At 40.5% G+C, this 24,954-nt stretch overlaps 2 protein-coding genes across 2 annotated transcripts; one reads left to right on the top strand and one right to left on the bottom strand.

The window, feature by feature from the left end:
* The first annotated feature begins 1,218 nt into the window (after positions 1-1,218).
* cyp19a1b (cytochrome P450, family 19, subfamily A, polypeptide 1b) lies at positions 1,219-9,678 on the top strand. Its single transcript, XM_078167830.1, has 9 exons — positions 1,219-1,685; positions 3,539-3,689; positions 3,774-3,928; positions 4,064-4,240; positions 4,362-4,476; positions 6,219-6,333; positions 6,411-6,573; positions 6,672-6,910; positions 6,994-9,678. Exons 1-9 carry the CDS (start codon positions 1,538-1,540, stop codon positions 7,252-7,254), a joined length of 1,524 nt encoding a protein of 507 aa, XP_078023956.1. The 5' UTR covers positions 1,219-1,537; the 3' UTR covers positions 7,255-9,678.
* Positions 9,679-9,764: 86 nt separating this feature from the next.
* ap4e1 (adaptor related protein complex 4 subunit epsilon 1) lies at positions 9,765-24,856 on the bottom strand. Its single transcript, XM_033634269.2, has 21 exons — positions 24,519-24,856; positions 22,464-22,535; positions 22,219-22,342; positions 22,005-22,078; positions 21,804-21,925; positions 21,529-21,688; positions 20,095-20,261; positions 19,916-19,989; positions 19,692-19,814; positions 19,493-19,602; positions 19,273-19,412; positions 18,766-18,878; positions 18,529-18,647; positions 17,186-17,488; positions 16,101-16,212; positions 15,882-16,020; positions 15,511-15,766; positions 14,007-14,540; positions 12,276-12,466; positions 12,041-12,201; positions 9,765-11,617 (listed from the first exon to the last, which is right to left on the bottom strand). Exons 1-21 carry the CDS (start codon positions 24,657-24,659, stop codon positions 11,457-11,459), a joined length of 3,396 nt encoding a protein of 1,131 aa, XP_033490160.1. The 5' UTR covers positions 24,660-24,856; the 3' UTR covers positions 9,765-11,456.
* Positions 24,857-24,954: the final 98 nt, after the last annotated feature.

The raw sequence follows: 24,954 nt of genomic DNA, 5'->3' as shown, positions 1-24,954 counted from the left end.
GTTGGAGATATCTGTATTCTCTCAAATATAATGGCACTAGACGACACCTAACTTGTGGTGCTCAAAGTGCCAAAAAATACATTTGAAAAACTCAACAGCAATGTCTCTTTCCAGAAATCATGACCTGGTTACTCAAGATAAATCACAGACCTTGTTGTGAGCAGTTTCATGTAGGAACTATTTTCTTTCTACCAAACGACGTAGAAGTGTTCATCTACTTATTGTCATGACCTGGCTCTAAAACTATGACAATAAAGAGGAAGAGGCAGGCTGAAAGTATGAGAGGCTCGTGCTTGTGACAGCGTGAGATGTAAATATTAATGGCGTCCTCCTCAGCTGAGCTGTAATGTTAACTAGCTCAATAGCTCGCTCTTCACCAGCAGGAGACGCATACCTTTTTCAGCGCAGTGGTATAGTTGACAGGTGTAGTTCAGTAGAAAGAAAATAGTTCCTACATGAAACTGCTCACAACAAGGTCTGTGGATTATCTTGAGTAACCGGGTCATGATTTCCATAAAGACACATTGCTGTTGAATATTTATTAATGTGTTTTTTTGGTGCTTTGAGCACCACAAGCCGAATGCCATCAGGTTCCATTATACAGGAGAGAAGACAAACATCTTTGCGGCCGATATCGCCAACACTCGGCAACTCACACCAAAACAATTTGAATTAATGAATAGCATTACAGGTAAGAGGAAAAATATGTAGTTTTGATTTGGGGGTGAAGTGTCCCTTTAAATCAGGGGTGTCCAAATTTTTTTGAATGGTTGCCATATTAGAATGTCGACTTTATGCTTCTTTGCTGTGGCCATGTCTTCTGCTAGGTAACTGTTTGTTCACTTGTTTACCATCTGTTTATGAAAACACATTAGCTCCATCTGTGTAGTTCGTACTTGGTGCCTGTCTACAAACCATACAATAGTCCTGTCATTGTGAGCTGAGTGGAACAAATGCAAAATAAACTTGCTTGATGAACCAATATCATGTGGCAGGACACATGTAGCATATTTTTGAAGAGACAAGCCTAGGGCCGTTTAAAATCCGTTTGCGGGCCACAATTGGCCCTCAGGCCTGACTTTGGACATGCCTGCTTTAAACCAGGCTTAACTTGTGGTTACAATCACAGCAATTTTGGCTGTATGGTTTGCCTGTTAGACTGGTTTACCAAGGAACACAGGGTGTGGCTGGGCTGCAGGGGAAAACAAGATAGGTTAGGTGACAGATCTGTTGTGCCAAAGAAAATTTAGGATTAGATCTAGCGTATTAGATAAACAGCTGTCTCAGGAACAAATAGATCATCATAAAGCTCTGTGTGAGTGTGTTTTGGTTTTAATGCATGCCTGCGTTATCTACAAGGACAAGAGAAATACAAGTGATGAATAGGAACGCTGTCGACAGATTGAGGTTTGTCAGTTGTGTTTTAACAAATGGACTATGATTGGTTTGTCTGTTGTTTAAAGCAGACAGAAGCTTTAAGAGCACTCAGACAGAGGACACAGTAAACGTGCTCAGGTGTGCGAGCCTGGCTGGTTTCATGAGGAGGATGCAGCTGCTGGAGACACTCAGCATCGGACCTGTGGTGGTCGACACAGCGGCTGAAGCCACTGCCCTTCTGCTTTTACTGCTGCTGCTGCTGCTGCTTCTCGTTGCGTGGAGCCGAACAAACCGGTCACAGATACCCGGTGAGACTTCAGCCTCTGTTCTTATACATAACTTGAATATATTGATCCATGTGATGAGTGACTGCAGGCAGGGCCTTACGCAGGATTTTTGAAATACCGAGGTCATTTAGTCGTGGTGCACGTGGGGGGGTCAGAAATTTTTGTCAATTATATATCAAAAGCCTTCAATCTGGTGTACTTTGACAGCCAAATTAAGAGGCTACATCTATAAAGAACTATACACATCACATTAGATTAATCCCATCTTATCATGTTTCTCTTCCCACTTCATACTATAGCGTAATTGCCTTTCACCAAACTTTGTTTGTGGGTATTTATAATTATGTTTGAACCACTTATTCTTTAGCAGGAAGTACTTCTCTTCATCTGTCAGTTGTCAGTTATATTAATTTTTATATCAATGAAAAAAACAAATCTGTGTTACTAAATTCTTACATTTTTACATGTATCTCACCATAGCAAGTTGGAAGTTGACATATTCTGCCATATATGAAGAGGGGAGACTCTCTGGAATCTGGCAATATAAGAACCATGATGCTGGGACATTGTGTCACTTCACAGTTGTCCAAAACATGTGGTTTGTGCCAGGCGGACATGTTTGCCAGTATTTTTTCATTATTGCAAGAAATTCCATTGACTCATTCACAAGTCAAAAATGTGTTTTATCTGAAATAAACATGCAATATTTACATCTAAGGTCATAGAAAAATAGTCAACCAAGTGCAATGATGTCCTCCAAGATAATATTTGCCACTTTGCAGTAAAAAAAAAATTCTGGATGTTTTCTTGTCGACATGATCTTGACTTACTTCTCTGTGCTCTGTGCTGCTCTTTGGCCTGACCTGAAAGTTTTTTGTTGTTGTTTTTCAGTTTCAGTTATATATTGGGGGGACATTTTGGGCATGGGGGGGGGGGGGGGGGGGGGTGTCCCCCTCAATGTATATGATGACTACAGCCCTGTCACGCATGCATAATTAGGCTACAGTTGTCTGGGTGCGCAAAGGTGAAGTGCGCTGGTCTTGTCATACAAAGTTTGATTGAGTGACAACTGGAGAATATGGAGATATTTGCATCTTGAAAGCCGGACTACAAGTGTTGATAGACAGGGAGAAACACACGCAAGCCTAAGACGTGGTAAGATACAATATTCCTCACTATATGAAGTGACTGATAACAAGATCTGTATAATGGATTGTAAAGAAATTTGTCAGGTTTTTATTTTGTAGACAATTGATCTGTATTTATAGCGTGATGGGATGACAGCACAATGATGTGTGTGGTATCCTCGGAAAGCTCTGGTCCTGCACTTTCATGTGATATGCGTGGAGTTTCTGTGCAACCCTGCATTCGTGAGTAATCCATCCAAGAATAATGTGTGTGCAAAGCTGTATGAAAGCTGCGTCGATCAAACAAGAGTACCAGAATTTTCTTTTTTAAATAATTGTTATTATAGAGAAGAGAGAGTCACTCAATCACCTTCCATCGGTCCTCCCATGTACTTTCACTGCACGAATTAAAATGGTTTATTTTTATTTTCATTTTATTCATTCATTTAGGTCGGGAAAAAATACCGAGGTCATGACCTCGGTGTCCTCAATGGTAGTTACGGCCTTGACTGCAGGTGTGAGCAGATAGAAGTAACAGGGGAAAGAAACGTGTGTTAAAGAGCTTGTGTAAAAGTGTTTTGTACTTTAAATGGTGACAGAAAGTTTTCACAATCATGATTAGAGCCAAAGTATATGATTTTGCATCATATTATTGATGAGATAACACAACGGTTTACCGATTCTCACACATAAAGACCTTTGTTTTCAGCCTGGGATCTTAAATCATTACCTGTTTCTTTCTCCCAGGTCCTTCCTTCTTAGCAGGACTCGGTCCTGTCCTCTCCTACAGCAGATTCATCTGGACTGGGATAGGAACGGCGTGCAACTACTATAACAACAAATATGGCAGCATCGTGCGGGTCTGGATTAATGGCGAGGAGACACTAATTATAAGCAGGCAAGTCCTCTAAGATAAAAACTCTTTACACTCACAGTTTATCCCATAAATCTGTAGTAAGTCAAAGCCTTGAAACTCTTGCAGGACTTCAGCAGTTTATCATGTTTTGAAGAGCGCCAACTACACAGCCAGATTTGGGAGCAAAATAGGGCTGGCGTGTATTGGGATGGAAGGGAACGGTATCATTTTCAATAGTGATGTCGAGCTCTGGAAAAAACTGAGGACATATTTTTCCAAAGGTGAGTAATTGTGTATCGTGATGCCTTAATCCACAGCTCTTTCTCTCTTTTCCAAACCCTGCAAATTGAAGTCAATAAATGTAATGCTGCTTCACCGTGTTTGAATTACTGTACTGTTGCATGGTCATGTTACAGCTCTGACAGGCCCTAACCTCCAGAATTCGGTGGGAATCTGTGTGAGCTCAACAGCCGAACACTTGGACAGCCTGCAGGAGATGACCGACCCCTCCAAGCATGTGGATGCTCTCTCTCTGCTGAGAGCCATCGTGGTGGACGTCTCAAACAAGCTTTTCCTCAGGGTGCCGCTCAACGGTCAGCTGCGCGTTCACTGTCTGCACATTCTACACTGAACCATGTATTTCCTAACAGTAAATACTATTATGAGCTCTTTCACTGCAGCCTCTGACTCTGTCTTTTGTTCCTCACAACTCAGCAAAGGACTTGCTGCTTAAAATCAACAACTACTTTGACACCTGGCAAACAGTTCTAATAATGCCTGATATATTCTTCAAGATTGGATGGCTGTACAACAAGCACAAGAGAGCAGCGTAAGATCCTCCTCACACACCACAGTAACTTCACATATGGCTTGTGATGTATTCAACTTAAAGGTAAACTTTGATATTTTTCAACCTGCACCCTAAGTTACTAATGGGAAGGACAATTTTTTTTAAAGTGGTCCAGTATTGAATGAGAGAGCTGCAGCTGCAGCAGTGAAACAAGCTGCATTGTAATCCTTCAGGGCAATTGTGCACCGTTAAGGTACATCCTCTAAAAGTGCTTTTTGTACTCGTTCCAGGAAAACAGCAGTGGGAAGTGTAGTGAGAGCTGGACAGAGAAGTACAGAGAGCATAGCTTAGTGTTATCTAAAAGATTTTTAATGTCATAGCTGAAATCCAGCTAATTTCAACAATGTGGAAAAGTCTGCAAGACTTCAGAATGACACTTAGGACGCATTCACACTGGTGCTATTTGGTCTGCTTTAAACAAACCCTGGTCTGCTTCCACCTATAATTTGGTTCGTTTGCAGTGGTGTGAACGCTCATTCGAACACTGGTGTGGAAACCAGCAAACCAAAGAGAGGAAGTGAACATTCTGGGTAGAAAAAAACAAAAACAAAGCCAACAGCGTAAAATGGGAGAAGCAGAGGTAAAAAATTAAAAAGTTGGAAAAAGTCTCATGGGCAGACGTGGAGTAGTGAGGAGGTGCGTCCATTGTTATTGTGGTGACCAAGTCGGCTGAAGAGGATGGATTTCTGTTTTCAGTCCTGGCCAATCAATGAGCTGGGTTTCCTTCTTCCTCATGCTTTTTTTCTTCCTAGTCAGTGGTCATTTTGGGCAATACTTTGGGCAAAAAGGTAGTCTCGTGTAGCCAGACCAGTCTTCACAGTGCTTAGTCAGCGCCTTAGAAAGGTCTGGAATCAATCAATTATCCTTCTGCTATAGAGGAAAAAACACTGGCTTGTTTTGGGGACAGTTTAATGGCTTGGCGTTGGATGCTAGTGATGTTGCTGTATTAGCTTGTGCTAACCAGGCAGACTGTCCAGGAGGACAGCAGCTCCACTGACAGCAACAACAGAAAGTTTGCTGATCCAGCAGGGAGCTGGAATGATCCAAGATCAGATCTCTGGCGCAGAAAGGCTCGTATTCAGGTTTGACTGGGTACATTTGGAAAGATGTGGTAAATCATCTATGACAGGTTGTGTCAGAGAACAGATACACATCGGGCAGGAGTATCGTGTGAGATGGAGTCTGGGATTTTCCAACAAGCGTTTATAAATTGTTTTATTCACAGTAGATCTTTAAAACAATTCACTGAAAGAACAAAGCAGGCATCCCTTACTGGATCCAAATCAAAGCTTGACATTTTCAGCATTAAGATTGTTAGCTCTTGTTACTTGTTAACTGTTTCCCTAAGGGGAGTTTGAGGGAGTGAGAATGACAGCCAAAATAGTCAGCCAATGGCAGGGTTAGAACCATAGTCTACATCCAGTGAGTCAGACTAAGCTAAAGGTAGAGAACAACAATTTATTTCACAGCAGGGTCTTTTCCATAATGTTGTCAGACACTTATAATAACAATCTGACAGAGGCAAAAAGAAGCACTTTAGGTGGACGTACACTGACGGTGCATATTTACCCTGAATGAATACACTGCAGCCAGTTTCAAGCTGCAGCCCCTCTCTTGTTGTCTCCATTCATCACTTCGACAAAAAAACATTGAAAATAAGATTTAGGAAGAAAAACACATTAGTTTGTCTTTAATCTTTGTGCTGCTTTTTGTGCCAACAGCCAGGAACTGCAGGACACGATGGAGGCCCTTCTGGAATGTAAACGAAAGATGATAAATCAATGTGAGAAGGTGGACGAAGCTTTTGACTTTGCGACGGAGCTTATCTTTGCTCAGGTTTGGCTCTTTTCATTAAATCTATACCAATAGAGTCACATGGTGCATTCTGCATACCTTATCTTTCTTTTCAACAGAATGTCGGAGAGCTTTCGGCAGATAACGTCAGGCAGTGCGTGCTGGAGATGGTGATTGCTGGACCTGATACTCTTTCCATCAGCCTCTTCTTCATGCTGATGCTGCTGAAACAAAACCCAGATGTGGAGCTGAGGATAGTGGAGGAGATGAACACTGTCTTGAGTGAGTGCATTTGTGTGGTGCTAATCTGAGTTTCACTCTATGCCCGCCAAACATTTAACTATTCCAACAGTGTGTGAATGCTGCATTTTCACACCCAGGTGATGACAGTGAAAACATTGATTATCAAAGGTTGAAAGTGCTGGAGAGTTTCATCAATGAGTCTTTGAGGTTTCATCCTGTGGTTGATTTCACAATGAGAAAAGCTCTGGAAGACGACACCATCGAAGGCATTAAAATCACAAAAGGAACCAACATCATTCTCAACGTTGGTCTCATGCACAAGACTGAATTCTTCCCCAAACCCAAAGAGTTCAGCCTGATGAACTTCGACAAAACGGTAAGTCAGCTGAACGTTCTGCAACATTATGTGGCTGCAGAAACAAAAACAACAGCTCAGTGTTTACCTCCTCTGGTTGGCAGGTGCCCAATCGTTTCTTCCAGCCCTTTGGCTGTGGGCCCCGCTCCTGCGTGGGCAAACACATCGCCTTAGTGATGATGAAGGCCATCCTGGTCACTGTGTTGTCGCGTTACACCGTGTGTCCTCGCCAGGGCTGCACCCTCGACAGCATCAGGCAGACTAACAACCTGTCGCAGCAGCCTGTGGAGGATGAGCACAGCCTGGCCATGCGCTTCATCCCTCGGACAACACAACCTCAACACAATCAGCAGAATCACCACTGAGACACAGGGGGTTACATCTGGGTGGAAACTACTTTTGCAACTGATACAAAAATATTCTCCGGTCAAGTCTGTACAAATCAGGGCTGCACGATATGAGAGAAACACGTGATATCAAAATAATGTTTTTAAATATTGCAATAATGATGCTGCTTGCGATAAATACATGAAGTGCTCAGCTCTGCCTCTCTGCTCCTTTTAGTATAGTCGAATGTTGTCTGCTTTGACATTACTGACCTTTAGTGAATACGATTGAAAGTTTTAGACGACATGGAGCAGAGCAAGGCTGATTTTCTGGACTGTGGGATCCAGTATGGAAAGCCGGTGTGGACATGGATATACAGGGCTCCTACAGCTTGAGGCAAATTAGATTTAAGACTGTTTAATGCCACTTGATGATGTTTAAAACCAATTTTACAGTAACAAAAATCGAAGGAGGAAGAAAACAAGAACCAACGTCAATTACCTAGGGACGTGATGAAGAAAAATGCTCATTTGGGTAGCTGTGTTTAATCTATTATTCTTGTGATCAAAACTGATCTGAAGCTCAATCCTCAGATTGTTCTCTAAGTCCAATAAATAATAAATATAGCAACTTCTAATCAATTTCAGGTTTAAAGTAACAACTTCTGGTTCCGTCCCACCCATTTACAGTGTAAGCCACACCCACTTCTAGTTCAAACTCCACCCAATCTGAGTACACTTATGGATACAGATAATTAAATTGGTTGAACAGATACAGATAATGGTGTGCTCGCTCATCCCTCATAGAAACAGATAACACCCACGGGCAATTTAGAGTCACTAATTAAGCTAACGTGGATGTCGGACTGTGGGAGGAAGCCAGAGAGCTTGGAGATAACATCCAGCTCCACACAGGAGGGCCCTAGCTGGATGGAGGGTTTGAACCCCATTCTTGCTGTGAGGCAGCAGTGCTTACCACTGAACCACCTTGGCACCCATTGGGCGGGACAATTTAGCCCACATGTTTAGTTGAACATAAAACATAACTTATTTTGTCTCGTGGTGAAGACGAGGGTTGAACAGAAGTGGTGTTTGTTGGCAAGTTTTTTATCATGCATCTCACTCTGCAGGTGGGATTCCACTGTCTTGATCGCCATCAAGTGTCTGAAAACCTTTTTACACAAAATTCTCAGAGCCTTATGAATTGGCTTGTAACAGTTTCAATCGTGCTGCGAAATCTTGGTGAAACAGACGATTTTCGTAGAATTTGCACTTCCCAATGTGCAGTGACAGCTCTCTTGCAGACAGTGCAGCCTCTGAGCATCCTGGACAGAAACACAGTCAGTTCCCCCTGTCCTGATCTGTGTGATGTTAACGAGTGAGGCATTTAGTAAATTATTTTTTTTGTAAAGCAGATGTTACTAACAAGGTTGAGATTAAACAATGCAATGACAAAAAAACAAAACATGCACATTAATTTTCCATATCTCAGCATTAAGACTTAAAAAGATTCATTCAATACATTTTAATACTAATTGAGGCCTTATATAAACTCATATATAAACTCTTATATAAACTTATATAAACTGCCTTTTAACTATAGATATTATATAATTATATATTAAACTATCACAGATATAACTACTATGATAAAAAAATGGGGGGGGGGGATTTTTCTTTTAAAATTCAAAACATAAAAAAAGGACTAATTTGCAAAGACTCTTAACACTTATTAATTCATTTGTAATTTGTTTTGTTTTTTTGGAAACTTGTTCATCTCTAATGATTTTGTATCACTTCTTAGTCTGGAGCTCTTCTTCAATTATGCAATCTTTGCTTTTATCTTTTTCTTTTTATGTATAATTGTTGTTATTTAATAGGGGAGATATCTTCATGAGCCGTTTTTGGTTTCTAACCCCTTTTTCCTGTATTTTCTATACATGTATGTGCACATAAACTAAACTAATTACAAGCATGTCGTGATGTGGTGACACATCACAACTTGCTTCGTACATTTTAATTACAGTTAAATCCTGTTGATGAAGACAGCGTTATCATGTTACATATATATTTTCATACAGTATGTGTTTCCTTTAGCATTAAAATGTTACTGTTTTAAACATAATCAAAGTTTAAATTGTTTTAATTTGTTGTATATTTGGTGTGTGTGTGTCTGTGGATTAGTATGATGACAAGGTGAATGAAGGTACTGATATGTGTTAGACCTCTCTATCTTGTGATGTTTTCTCATGTTACATGTATAAAAAATGTTGATAAGAGACAAAGATTATTTCTTTTTTACAAAGAAGGCTGCAAGTCAAATTATGCTGTTTTTTTTATATTTGGTGTATGCGCAAAGTAAACAATACTCATTGAATAACTATCTGAAATATTGTATTCCAGCAAATATCACGAGAAGAGCAAACATTAGAAAATATTTTCTTTACTGTAAAATGTTCCTCTGCACATCTGTTTCAAAGCTATTACAGACCTATGATACATGACAGCATTTATTAAATGAAGAATCACTGAGTCAGAATCAAGTTAATTTACATGTGTTTGAATTTATTCATAAGTTAGCAGAACATAGTGACAGGCACTCTAAGAAACAATGATTCTCTCTGTACCACAGGCACAAATCAAACACGCCACCTTGGCATTAGAACATAAGGCGTTGGGTTAGAGTTGAAGTTTTAGACACATTGTTAGTTTCTCGCTGTGCTTCAAATCAGGCAACAAAAAAACAAACAAACGTAAACTTCCCCTTCAAGTTGAATTCAATAAAACAGGCCGAGACGAGTCAAATCTGGTGCAGCACGATCAGACAGTTCACAGAGCGCGATGATTTTTTTTCCTTTCAGACAAATCAATATAAAATACTTTCTGTAAGAATATAAATCCAATAAATATGTTTTTAATACTGCATTGATACAAAAATATAATAATCAAAGACCACTAAAATCCACCTCTCACCCAAAACTGACAGAAACATGAGTGCATAGATAATCACATCATACAGAAGGTAGCGTCTGCAAAACATGAGCGAAATCTGAAATGCTGACAAGACATCGCAGAGCGCTAAATTTAAGACAAAATACTCTCATTGTATATGTAAGAAATATGTGTAACTGCTGCAGTGAGAGGTTAGTGTCAGCCTGATGTAATCCTAAACACAAACAGGGATGTAAACATTTTTTCATGTGTTGAAACTTCGGTGAAGACGAGCAGGAATATTTGTTTTAGATTATTTTAAATTCTCCTTTAATGCTCAGTTTGGTTTGTTTCCTTACCACAAATAATGAACAATGAATTTCATATTACTAAAAAAAATCATTATCTTCCCTGTGCTTCTCCCAGAACACCTAATAAACAACATCAACCAATCAGATGCAAGAATTAGTGTTAATCTTTTCATTTCAGTCAGTATTGCTTCAGTCAGTATTGCTGAAAATAAACAAAACTACTTTTATGTCTGATTAAAATCTAAATGGGCTTCGCTGTTATGATCGCTCTAACTTAAAAAATGTAGCTCATTTTTAAAAAATATCGCAAATTAGAAAGCAGGACATGATCTCTGTTGACACTCAGCATGCAGACCTGGGATCTCATTTATAGAACAATGTGTAGGATCCATACTATAAACGTATGTACGGACAAAATGCACCAAAAAATATTCAACAATTTCTACCATCAGGCTTCCACCTAAGCACGGGTCAAAGTTTCTCCCACCAAGTCTGTTTTTATACATCACAACTTTTGCGTAGGAAGTGGCGTACCCTTCTTTCAAGCCTCGTTTTGTGCATACACAATGTTTATAAATGGGACCCCTGGGGCGCAAAAAAATACCAGAAATTTATGATTTTCCTTTCATACCAAGAATATCATACTTAGCATTCATTTCACTAATGAACAATGTTTCAACCACTGAAGTTTTCAAGTCATCATTTTAAGACATTGTTGATATTGAAAACATCAAACACAATCTTTTGGCCCTGAGGTTTTTACCAGCCATGACTTTCAAACAGACGTGGATTATTCCATCAGTTTAACTGATTAGTGGACATACAAAAATCCTACAATGTAGCTTTCGTGGAAGAGATAAACAAAAGGTAAACATTGTAATACAAAGATGAGGATGATGTGTTGCACTACTGCTCTGTGTACCTTCGTCCTCTACAGTGGTAGAGGGTCAGGTGGTTGTGTTGCTCAGTAGCGTCAGTGGAGGAGTTGCAGTCGGAGGCTCAGTGCTCCTGTAAAGCTCTCTGACAGTGATACATCAGGCAGTCGGGCAGGTCCGGGACCGGAGAGCGTAGCCACACGGCCAGTGTTCCTGCATGCAGGCGACAGTGCATCAGACACGGCTGATCCTGGAGGAGGCGGCAGGCTACAATACCTTCCATACCTGTGGGGAAACATCAAAAGGGTTACTCACTCATAGCGTAAAATACAGCAGATTGTAGTTAATATCAACCTACTGATCAAATCCTCTACCACTGCACATTTCACGTGTGTATTTATGAGATGTCCTAACAGAAGAGCATCAAAACTGATGAGCTGATTTTGACGGTTCATTTTAGATTTTGGAAACAGCCAATGATTATTTAATTAATTTGTTTTTTGATTCATCTATTTTTATCTTTTAGTATTGTTAATTTTCTTTTTATCATTTGTGTCAGGACTGTCTTGTGTCAAACTATACAACTGTGTAAATTTTTTCAGTCCTTTTACCTATTTCTACAGAGTTATATGGCCATATAATGTATCCCAATTGATGCTGTTTTTTCTGTTCAAAAGAAAACAATAAAAAAACTAAATGTCTGTTCACCTATGATTTCCACAACATGAAGATGAAGTTTCTTCTTCAGCACATTCAGCGTGGCTGTGAGAGGCTCTTCGCTGTCACTTATCACCGTCAGGTTCTGCTTTGTATCATGAGAGAAGTCCAGCCACATCGTCCCGTACTCCTCTGTGGACACGGTCAAAGGTCTGAAAGAAATATGTTCAATTACAGTAATCACCTCTTCAAGGCCATGCTTGTGAAAAAGCAGAAAATATTTCACCTGATGAAGCTGGTTAGAGGCAGTTTGTACATGAACTGCAATGACTGAGGTGTCCCAACAGGAAACTGGTAAGATACCGCCCCGACCACTTCAACGTGGACTGAAGGCCTCTTCACAGTCAGGGAATACTGACACACTGCTACACTGTGGCTTCTCACCTCCTGCACTACAGTGTCACACTCACAGGGTACCTGAAACAAACAGGACAAGAAAATGATCTTTAATATGAAAGACTAATAAGCAGAGGATAAGACAACTTTAAGGGGAAAATTCGCCAGCTTTTATGTGGATGTCCAATCAGTGTTGATGGTAAATGTAGTCAATTCCTCAGTGCATGCTATACTGACTGAGAGTTTGCAGCCTTTTTCCTGCATCCAGCGCCATCATCTGATGCAACAGTGATGTAGTCGGGTGCAGGAAGAACTATAGGCTGGATTTTGCCTCTGTGTAACCAGGGGACGTGCTCTAGATGCCACTAAAAGCAGAACATCCTTGTTATGGACAAGGATACATTTTAAATTTCTGCTGAATCTGAAGAAAGGAGGACGCATAACTCCCATATTTTTAAAAAACAATGGGTGCAAGTTGCAGAACGATTCCAAAAAAACTTGTGGGCAACAACACTCACAAAAGACAAAAAAGTCAAAATGTATAATTTACTAGGGCAACACACGGTCCAACAAACAAACAAACAAACAAACAAACATTTCGGCCTAAGCCTTCTTCAGTGTATCAAAAACAGTTTTAGCTTTTTTTTTTTAGTTTTGTTTTTGATACACTGAAGAAGGCTTAGGCCAAAATGTTTGTTTGTTTGACCGTGTGTTGCCCTAGTAAATTATACATTTTGACTTTTTTGTCTTTTGTGAGTGCTGTTGCCCACAAGTTTTTTTTAAAGTTCTGCTGAATGTTGGCTGACTCAGATATTCAGCCGTATATATTCAAGCCAGCTGCATGAGCTGTGAAAGAGGATATGACCAGCAGGGACCCTCCAGAGCTGGAGGTGCTGAAAGCAAACTCTGAATAGTGGTGCCTTTACTCAAATTGCCCTTTGACAGAAACAAAAATATATTTTTTGCTACAATGAATTTCAGCGTGGGCAGTTTTTGTTGGATGCTGAGAGAGCCCATGCTTGTGTTTCTGCGTTACTATGCATGAAAATTCTACTCCTCACTTGGACAGAGGTGTGCTAAAGACCCTCTTCAGGATCAGAGGGCAGGTGACAACTGAGTGAGTACTGTTGTCACCTAACATTATTGTAAGCTATTTTGCTGAGTTGCCGCTTCGCAAAATGCTAATTTAAGTTGGGCTTTTATTGTAAAAGGTAAAAAAGCTGAAGGAGTGAAGTGGTAATGCGGTGTCGGAGACAATGTGAAAAAATAATAAAGAGTGTTGCCGTCCTGGTTCATGATGGTTCAGACTATGGAGCCTCCATTTTTTTAATTTGTTACCTGCAGAAGTATAGGTCAAACTTCTAAACTTTGACTGCACTATGTTTTGGCTGACAAAGTAACAACTATAGGCCAGGAGGTTATGTGAAATGCATTCTGGTGCATATAGGAACTGCTGGCACAGCTCTGTGAGCAGGAAAACTCAGCTGCTTTGGTCAATATAGCACACACTGAATAATTTATTGCTCCAGTTGACTGCAGTTACCATCAACACTGATTAGCTGTGGACATAAGAGGTGGCAACTTTTCTCTTTAATAATTCTCCGCTCAATAATTACTATACCTCGACTTCATCTGAGTCAAGCTCTAGAAGTATCTGCTGAATGTCAGAGACAGAGGAGTTGTGAATAAAAACAACCAGCTCTAAAGAATCGTCTTTCTGCACATGACAGGCTGAGACAGTCAGGCTTTGGTTGGAGCACACAGGAGTGATTTCTGAGTGCTGCAGTCCCGAGAGTTCAGCAGGAAGATGAGAACTGAGACACAAGTCTTCAGGTATGTCTTCTGATGGAGCTGGATCAACACCATTATCCCCAATGGGAGAGGGGCTGCTTCTCTTTGTGTCACTGTCAGCTAACTCAGCATCACATGTGCCATTTGCAGCAGTGAGGCCCTGAGGGAGTTGGGATGTCTCTTCGGGCAAGGAAATGGTTGGCTCTGAGGTGATGTTGGAGTCCAGGAGACTGTTACACAGCAAGTTATCCACTGCGCTCGGAGTAGTGACGGAGTTTGATAGTTGCTCGCTGGTACTGGAGGACGAGCTCGGACTTTTGGCTTTTCTTCTGAATCGCTGTGGCGTCGGATCAGATTTTCCCATCTGTTGAAAGGAAAAGTTTTAGCTGTAACAGATGCATCTGTAGTCATGCACGATGGATCTTTAATTTTAATCACTGAATCACAGAATTTCCAAAATAAACAAAGGAAATGGCTGCAATATCACATCAGTATGGCTGAGACTTAACAGACTTGACAGAGACAGTAAAAGCTGTTTAGAGCTGGAACAACAAGAGTTGATCAACAAAGTTATACTCTTATAATCAAGTTATAATCTCTCTTTAAACAAATGTCTGCTGAGTCTCTATCACCAAATAAGGTAACAAAATGGTGACTGAGCCTATAGCTCACTGAAGAAAGCCTTCGCCTTTTCAGTATTATGAACTGGATGTCTATGGCTATAGTCCCAGAAAAATCACTAGTGGAAGTGAGATCTAACTACACATCTGCAATTACTGCTTTTCGCCATAGGTGTCGCCAAAGAGGACAAAACCAAAATCTTTGAGATCTTCAAACCAAAATGCCAAATGTGGTTCCGGATTCTCAATTGTGAGAATTTGTTGCTTTTTTGTCTTATGTAAAAATGACTTTTATATGTTCTAAATCTGGACTGTTAATCTGGCACAACAATCAAGTTGAAGACATCACCTTGGGTTCTGCCTGAGAAGATATTTCATAGACAAAACAATTGATAAATTAATTGAAAAAGAAAATATTGGCATACTAATTGATAATGAAAATGACTGTTAGTTGCAGCCTTAATCCTGTGACCCCTGTTGTATACATTTTAAATTCTGTAGTGTGAGCACAGAGCATTCAACTCACTAGATTCATATTTGTCACATGTCAACAGCTGCTTCAGAGTATATCACTTCCAGCTGCCAGAAGAAGGCGCTTAATTCTACATTAAATCTCATATTGTAATTAAAATATCAGAGAAATTCATCGCACCTTCTTTACTTCAGACTGTGCACCCCTACCTCTAACAGTTAAGGAGGAATTAAAAAGCTCACCAGGCACACAGAGCTTTGGGAGCCCAGGCCGACAAACAGCGAAGAGGCCAGCTGCTGTTTCTCCTGTTCCAGCTCAGGGGTCGGTATCGGAGTTGGAGTCTGGCTGTGTGAACTGTCAGCCTCTCCCTGCTGGCTGAGTGACCGGACAGGACTGGGAACCTCAACATGGGCAGACTCCTCCACAGGTTCTCTCTGCGACAGGTAGCCCTCCCTCCCCCACACCCTCTTCACACCATCCAGCTTCAAAGTCGTAGAACTGAAACGAAAATCAGCTGTAAAGCAACTGGGCATTTGTTTTTAAGCTATTCTAATTCAGACAGCGCAAGTGTATGTGTGTGTGTGTGTGTGTGTGTGTGTGAGTGTCTACATACCCTCCTTTGTGTGAGAGGTCAGTGCTGTCGCCTGACAGACCAGAGCTTATGGACAACAGTGTAGGAGACTGTCTGTCGGCGATGCTGCAGGAGGACATGCTGATGGGCAGGGACAGGCCATATGGCTCCAGGCTCAATGCTGAGGCAGACAACACAGTCAGAGCACACCAAAACAAGACACATGCCAAATCTGCCACAACCTTAACCTCAATCTGTTACCTTTTGCCTGGGCTAGTTCCTCCTGCCGTTGGTGGGGAGGCTTGTATGGAGCAGCGCCAGCAGCCAACGCCTCCGATACAAATCCATCCAGAAATGACAGAGAAGAATCCACCTGGAAACAAATACCAATGCCAACTGCAAGTTTAAACTTCTTTAACGTGGATGGGAAGATCACTGGGATCAATGTGTGTGCTAACACATTAAACTCATATTACATAAATCATTTTTACAATTTGTTTTGCTACAAAAGACAATTAAATTGCCTGAAAGCATTCTTATAATTAGAATGTTATTGTTGTTTTCTGTTTCCATCCGATACTGAACGGAGCTCTGTGGTGAACCAAACCCATCAGACCACTACAGACATGCTCAAACAGCTACTATGGTTACAACTGAAACGATGATCCCCATTATTTCGATAAATAGAGTCATTAATCTAATCGACTGTGTGTCACAGAGGGCAAGTGAATGCAGGTTTTATTTCCCAGCGAACGGATAATAAGCACTCTCTCTGCCAGAGAGGAGGAACTACAAAGTAACGTCATCCGCTGTGGTTCCAAGCGTTTAATCATTTTGTGATGTTTTTCCCACACTACGTTCTGACAAGTTTCAACAGCAGCGGACATTCAAGGTCAAATTAAAGGTTTCCATTTTTCAGTACGCCAGGCTTCTGTGAGCACTGATTGTAAACAACATCACAATGACAATACACCGCACACTTAAAGGGAAACTTTGGTGTTTCTGAACCTGGACCCTGTTTTCACATGTTTTTGTGTCTAAGTATGTAGACTTTTCTACATATTCTTGATGGAGACAAGATTTTTTGAAATTGCTCCAGTATTGAGAGGAGTGCTGCAGCCACAGTGACAAAATGCAATGTAATCCCTATGGGCAATTGTGCACCATCAATTTAAGTCTACTAAAATTGTTTTTGCCACTGACAGGTTCAGATTGTGATTCGACACATATACATATTTATTTAGCATTGTCAGAGGGAGCCTAAGATCTGAGATTTTCACTACCAATAACTGCTTCTATGCAATTGTTGTGTATATGATGTTTAGGGACTTGAACTTGTAGGTTACCTCCAGGGGTTCCAGGCCGGCGTTTCGAGGTAGCACCCTAGCTCGTAGTTCAGGGTGCTGGCTGAGGTGCTGCAGCTCCTGAGCCCTCTGTCTCAGCACTGTGTCCAGGGAGCTGCTGTATGTTTCAGACACATCCTGGGCCACAGAAATACCTGCCCCACCCTCACAGAGCTTGGTCATTGCCATGAGGACCCAGCTCTTGGTTTCACTGGTGGTGTTCTTCATGTCCAACAGTTTGGCCAGCAGCCTCAGGACTGTGGCCGCTTCAAGCTCCTCCCTCAAATAGGAGTATTCACCGAGGACCTGTGCGTGGCAGAGAGGGGGCAAAAATTCAGCGTAGTCATAACATGTTGCATAGTATGTAGTAAGTTATATTTTGAGGTAAAGAGGAAAACTTTCCTTTGACTAAACTTAGGTATTTTTCAACCTGGACCCTGTTGTCCCATGTTTTTGTGTCTATGTGACTAATGGGAGCAACAATTTTAAGGTCAGGTCAGGTCAGGTCAGGTCTTGTTTCTAAGGCTCAGATTACTAAACCAACAGACAATATCAAAACAAAGAATGGACTCACTAAAGCAGAATAGAACAATTTCATGATTGTCCTGTCTAAATTAAAACTTTGCCTTCTTACAGCTGCTGTCAGTGTTCACATCAAAATCAACTTGTTATCTAAGACAGTGCCCAAACACTTATACTACTGTACTGCTGCCACCAGCTCCCCTTTGATCACACAAGGACTACTTCATAAAAATATCTGTCTCTGTAGGGATCCTTTCCATAATGTTGTTAGGCACTACAAATAATCTGAGCCTGTCAGTGGCAAACAAAACACTTGTAGTGGACGTACACTGACAGTGCACAAACGTCCCAAGTGGTTACATTGAAGTTTTGTGGCTGCCAGCTGAAGTGCTCTCCTTTGGACTTATTTCAAAAATAAATTTTTGCTCCAATTAGTCACTTAGAAACAAAAACATGGAAAGTCCAGGTTGAAAAATACCAAAGTTACCCTTTAAATGTTTTTATCTGTAAAAGATTTAGAAAATATAATTTCATGCTTGCAACCCCTTTTTTGTTTTATCTACTGTTACTTAACTCCTGTAAAAATGCACTTGTGTCTCCATCTAGGATTTTTAGGCTACCCAGGTACCAGACATATATATCCAGTTGACATAATGATCTTGGCCAACACTCCCATATTTTGTATTAATGTCTATAAATCATAAAGTAATTTGTAAAGTATGCTTTAAACCGCACATTGTATTCCTCTTCCTTCCTCCGCTTCATGTTCTCATTATTATTACATAAGAATCATACAAACTGCTCATTGTGCAAACAGCACTCACCCAGCTGATGACTTGGAGGAAGCGCTGTGGCAGTTTGCCAGGCTCTCCTTGCAGCAGAGAAACATATGAATCAACAGCAAACAGTCTCAACTTCCTGTCCTCCTCCACACTGTCAAACCCTGAGACATTATAGAGAAATCGGCATCAGCAAAAATATAATCAGCACCAAATAATTGAACTGAAACATCACAACACAGAAGAAGTAAAGAATAGATTGAGTGTGCGCCGTGTTCTCACCCTCAGACAGCAGTTTAAGGAAACTATTCGGGATGTCAGGCTGCATCATGTCTCCACCCACTGAAAACACTGTGTTCATGGTCTCAATGAACCATTCATTGTCTGGTGCATATGTATAATGGCTCATAGGAAAACAGCCAACACAGTAAACAGGAACAAACAAAGAATAAATAATATGACAGGATATTATTAAAGGATCTGATTTCTGTTTTTCAACCACACACTAATTTAATTTAAACTTAACTGGAAGCTTTTGCATTAAGAAACTGAGGCTGCAGCTCATCGGGCTTTAAAACAACCCAGTAGAGTCACCATTTAGGGCAATAATTAATCAACAGAAGATAAAACAAGATCTTGGCTGAAAAACATTCTGAATTTTATGTGAGATGTAGCAGGTGGGACCTTAACTATGATTTTAATTCCTCTAGGATCAATTTGGTTTTCCACATGCAGAGGGCCACCAGGGGTAAATTAACATCAATTTGTCTCGTGCTCACAGAAGGATATTTTTCTGCCAGTTCTGCCACCTTCCCCACCAGGTTGATGGTAGTGTAGTCGTCTTTATTAATGCGCAGAAACTCCAGCATCTTCTCGACGATAACTGTGACATTCTGGCCGTTGGTAATCCGAAAAAGTAACTCCAGTGTCTAGAAGAAAGCAGAGAAAAAAGTGGTAAACCCACAGTTGCATGACACCAAAATCCACACCACACCAGTATCTGCCTCACTTCACGCTTGATGATGAGGTCCGGGTGATCGAGACACTCTATGATGGTCATCTGATGCTGCAGGGCCAGTTTAGGATCCTGCTGGACCACATAGGTAAGGGCCTTCAAGCCTATGGTAACAATAAATGAATCAGTTTACTACAGTGAATATCCTAAATATTGATGGTTAAGGAAAATTACCACTTTAATTGATTCTTACCGAGATATTTGAGATTAATCTTCGGCGACAGAACAAAGTTGCCCATGCACTTTGCAGCTTTTTCCAGAAGGTCAGATTTGGGATGAATTGTGTAAATACATTTTACACACTCGTATAATATTGCTGGAAATAAAGACAGATTTCAACAAGTGGTTGTAGAAAATACTTGAATGATTTCAAATCACCAAATTTGCAAAAAACCCTGTACTTTAAAGTTGACATACCATAGGTGATGTTATGATTCATCTCTGCTCTTCGTAAAGACTCGTCAAGGACTTCATACATGATCTCACTGGTGCTGTCAAACAAAGAACACACTGACAAGATGTTCTTGGATTTGAGAACAAAGAACAATCCCCGCATGGCATAAACATCCAGTTCAACCGGGGACAGAAATAATTACCTCTGGTCATTTTTCCCAAGTAAGGACAATATTCTGAGAAGCTGAATCTGCAGCCATGGAGCAGGGACACTATGATAGTTAAAATCCATGGGCAGTTTTCCTCCCACCACCTGCTTCAGTATGGTGACAAAACTTGCCGTCAGGTCCTTATAACTTTCTGCGTTCTCCTGTAACAATAGAAGAATATGTGCTAAAACGGGATTACACCACAGAAGATCAAACCAATTTGATCTTCAAACCAATTTTTAAATTGCATACTTTTCCATGCTCAAATTTTTCCAGACTTCTTGGTAGATTTTTCAGACCATATTTGACATCTGAGTACAAAAAGCCAGAGAATAAAAATGGGTCTAATGGTGCATATTAATGGCATTAACAGACTCAGCCTGTCTAATGGCCTCCGGCAGGCTATTCCAGAGTCGAGGAGCTGCTACAGAATATGGCACAGCCAACATGCCCCACTGGGTGGATCTGAGAGGTCTAGTGGTGCTGTACGGGGTGAGAAGGTCTGAGATATATGTAGAGGTGAGACCATGAATATATTAAATATATTCTACATATTTATCTTCAATTCAAAGAAGTTTGAAGTGTATACTGAAATGAATGAGGAGCCAATGTAAGGACACAAGGATAAGGGTAATGCAGTCTTGGTAGCAGCATTTTGAACTAGTTGTAAACCAAAGATAATAAAGATAAAGATAACCAGTCTGAGAAATGTTGGAGTAGAGGGGGTTAGAGGAGTCCAGCCTGGGTGATACTAAGGCATGAATGACTATTTTTAGATCAGAGGTTGATAGGGAATGACTACTTTTGGGGATGTGTCTGAGTTGGAAGCAACATTTTCTATAGAAATAATATTGGACGGATCTTTAAAGGTTGCTTAATGCAGAAAAGACAATCTGTTTACTTTTCTGAAAACTACATCACTGCACATCTGATAAATGTTCAGACAAGCTTAATATATGGTTATTGCGATATTATGTATATATGCATTTCAAAAATATTGCCACATTTTCTTTCAAACTAATTTGGTAGCAAATTTGGTTCAGTTGTGAGTCACTTAGGGCAGAGCTGCTTTGCAGGCTGTGACAAATAGGAATAGAAGCAGCTCTGTGTAGGAGTGTGTTCAGTCACACAACATACTCCTTGCCTGCTTGCTAACTCTGTCCCACACTCTTTCAAACAGTGGTAAACAATTTGGCTGTGCTGGCTGCCTGCTCCAAAGGCCATGAAAAACAGGCTGCTTGTATGATCAATTCATTTTCAGAAATTTAAAATTTCATATTTTAGAAAACAGAGCAGGGGCAATAGTATAAAAACACAAATATTTTCACAGACTCTCTTTTCTCCCCATACTTATCCAGACATGAACTAAAATCAAAACTTTTCCATTCTGCCAAAACCCAGCCAGAACCCTCCAGAAAAATAAATTACCTGGATCAGCTGTAAGTAGATGTGTAGAGAAGCTGTCATGACACCCGGGTCTTTGTCACACAGAGCTTTGCGAAACTTGTTGTGGATGTGTTGAACTTGATTCGGTGCTATTAGGTAGAATTTATACAGCGCCAGGACCGCTTTCCGTCTAATGATTTCTCTGCAAATATGAAAACCATATAAATCATGATATTCAGGCTGATTTTTAATGCTCCAGTTTACTTTAAAGCATATTGGTGACTAATTAGGCTTAAGAGCCAAAGAGCATTTCTTACTTTGGGTGATTCAGTTTCTCCTCAACCAGAGGAAGGATTGCAGGAATCATATCTTTGGGAAACATCTGGCTGACGACAGTTAGAGCCATGCACACTTCAATAAGGTTTGTGCTCTGAAGATCCTGAAAACACAAAATACATTAACATATGCAGACACCAGATGATGATGATGACAAAGACTGTAAAAATGCCAACACTCACTTTTAATACAGTGTTCACAAGGAGAAGCAGCAGCTCATGACTTTCATTCAGAAACAAAGACACAGCGAGATAACCTGCAAATCAGAAACAGACTTATTTTTTGCCCAAATAAAAAAAAAAAACTACTATAAAAGCTCACAAAGCTACTAATCATGCATCTTGAATTGATCATGAGACAAAGTGAGTATTGTAAAGCCACTGAGTTAAAACATACCAACTCTTTTCTCCAGAGCGGCGCCTTGTTGAGCCAGTTTGATGGCATGAATATAGCTGAACGAAGCCTCATAACCGAGCATTTCACAGTAGATTGCTCTCACCATGAGCTCCTTCATCTGCCTCTGAATCAGATTATGATACAAGGAAGAAGGAAACACATCAGTAATTTCAGGCATCACTGGACCGATTCAAATAATCTGCTTTCTTTTACAAAACAACAATGGAAAATCATGAGAATCGTACCATGGAGGTGTTGGGGGAGGACACCTGTTCTTTGATAGATGCTAGTTCACGTTGAATAAGTTTTTCCTCCTCCTGAAAAAGGGAAAAATACACAGGATGTTCAAATCAAATACTGAGATTGTGCCTGCTGACGCTGGCACTGCCATGCCCTGTTTGCTTTCAGTGGTCATGTTAGACTAATAGACCATACTTCAGCCCATGATCTACATGTCAGAATCTTACAGACAAGTGTTTACAGGTAGTTATTTTAGCAACTATCTGAAGAATGTGAGAGAAGATTATAGTCATAATAGGAGAGTCAGTGAAGCAAATTTAAACCTTTGGAGATTTAAGACAGTAATAAGTAAGGATTCTGGCCACTGTGTTGATGCTAAAGAATTAAAAATAAGCTGCCCCTTATAATTTAAGAGGTGTCAAACCCTTCTACCGTTAATGCAAATATTAAACAGCGCCTGCACCATAGCATTCCTCAAAAGAATGTGGACATCTTGATGTACTACTTTATGATTTTTAATCCAATAATATTTGCACCTTGAAAAAAACATCTTGCAAGTATTATATTTCATGATGTGGTTTTAAAATAACCGTTATCTGTTTCTGGAAAAACAATCAGTTGAGCTTGTTTGTTGATATGATTTAATGTTCTAGTTTTCAGTTTCTGTTTTCTCACATGGGTTAGGTAAGACTTTCAAAGTCTGTCTCCATCTTGATGAACGGTTGGTGGACTGTGAGAACAATGTTGGAGCTGTATCATTCTTTCCTTGAAAAAGCTTGATCATGTGTTGTATATTGGTTTATATTTGATAATTGGGTTTTGCATTTTTTATTTTTTTATTTTTATTAAACACAAACCACCTTGCATATGCAACCCCTCCCTCCCTCCCTCCTTCCTTCTCAGGGGTGTTGGCATTGGGAGATCATCAAATACATAAAGGGTGATGAGCAGCACAACGTAGCTGCGTGCAGCAATACACAAGATCCTAGTATGTTACACGTCGCACAGATGGCACATGGCATAATCAGATCAAACATAAAATAGCCACTGGGCAGAAGCTGAATTTGAGCCAGTGAGTTTGTTTTGCCACTGACAAGACCTGAGCCCCTGTAACCACTAGGTACTGGGTCCCAAGAGAAGACAGGAACTTGCGTCATTGAGCTACAAGGGAACATATGAACAACATGAGGCCCCAGAAATGCCAATATGATATCAATGGGTTCCTGCACTCTCCATGGACCCTTCAGAAAAAAACAATAAATACACTTAGATATGTTGTATTGTTAAATATATTTGAATATACAAAACTAGTTTATATTGTACTCTTGACCATTACCTAAAGTATACCGTGTCAGCACACAATGAAAACCAAGTTGTAGACTGCAGCGACTTACTTTTAATAGGCAATGCATGACAGTGATCTTAGCTGTAAACCTGCTGTAAACAATTCCTAAATGGAGCATTCACGTGTCTGTGGGATATCACAGTATCCAGGACTTGAAGAGCAGCAGCATTACTCCACATTGGCCATGTTTGCCTTCCAGGATTAACTTCTCTGCAAAACGGTTTGTGGATGCCAAGCTTTTTCGCAACTGACTCTGAACACCTTGAATATCTGAGTTTATCACAAGCACATGAACGCACCAGCAGGGATATGTTTTTGAAATAGTCCGATATTTGATTTCACCTGTGTTAACACGTGATAATAACATAGCAGGAACGAGAGAGTTTATGTAAATCGGTCTAAAACACAGCACTGCACTGCACGGAATACGTGGCATAATATTATAATTTCAATTCAATTCAATTTTATTTATAAAGCCCAATATCACAAATCACAATTTGCCTCACAGGGCTTTACAGCATACGACATCCCTCTGTCCTTAAGACCCTCACAGCGGATAAGGAAAAACTCCCCCAAAAAAAACCCATTAAACCTGTGCCTTAAACACATAAACACACCTTTCTTGTGTTAGCTTAGCATGCTAACCTTGGAGCATTTCACCAACACCTGACTCATCTCATTTCACCTCAGCTCCAGAGTTGAAGGACACACTCACATGTTTGGACGTCAGCTCTGTGATCCCTCTGATGAGGTTTCCCAGTTTGGAGGTGGAGGACAGTTTGGTTGAGCCAGGCTGAGAGTCTAAAGACAGGAGGCTCGGCAGAGCTGTCAGGGTCTTCTCCACAACATCGCTCATCTTGGCAGCGAAAAGCGGGACTTGGCAGCTGTTTTTTCCTCTTTCAAAATACACGTATTAAATCATCTATCCATCCCAGAAAGAGTCTATTAATGTGACTCAGCGAAAGTTAAGTGTTAAACGTTTAAAAAGATCACAGGAGGTGAAATGCTAGCTTCCCAGTCGGCCATTGTTTTGATTCAGCAGAGTGACCGAGGCTCGTTGATGATGTCACTTCCGCTTGTGTTGGGGAAACTTTATTAGAAACCTTAAACAAAGACAGTGGATGCTAGCTAGCTTTAAATAGCTTAGTAGA

Source organism: Epinephelus lanceolatus, chromosome 5, assembly GCF_041903045.1.
Source record: "Epinephelus lanceolatus isolate andai-2023 chromosome 5, ASM4190304v1, whole genome shotgun sequence".
NCBI classification, from domain to species: Eukaryota; Metazoa; Chordata; class Actinopteri; order Perciformes; family Serranidae; genus Epinephelus; species Epinephelus lanceolatus.
Note: the sequence above shows the minus strand (reverse complement) of the source record. Positions and strands in the feature narration are given on the sequence as shown.

Coding starts and splice junctions, on each gene's coding strand:
- cyp19a1b (XM_078167830.1), top strand. CDS start 1,538: ATGAGGAGGATGCAGCTGCTGGAGACACTCAGCATCGGACCTGTGGTG. Junction 4,477..6,218: donor AACAAGCACAAGAGAGCAGC/GTAAGATCCTCC, acceptor TTGTGCCAACAG/CCAGGAACTGCAGGACACGA. Junction 6,911..6,993: donor TGATGAACTTCGACAAAACG/GTAAGTCAGCTG, acceptor TCTGGTTGGCAG/GTGCCCAATCGTTTCTTCCA.
- ap4e1 (XM_033634269.2), bottom strand. CDS start 24,659: ATGAGCGATGTTGTGGAGAAGACCCTGACAGCTCTGCCGAGCCTCCTG. Junction 18,879..19,272: donor GTGGCAGAACTGGCAGAAAA/ATATCCTTCTGT, acceptor GAGCCATTATAC/ATATGCACCAGACAATGAAT. Junction 18,648..18,765: donor CCTTAAACTGCTGTCTGAGG/GTGAGAACACGG, acceptor ATAATGTCTCAG/GGTTTGACAGTGTGGAGGAG.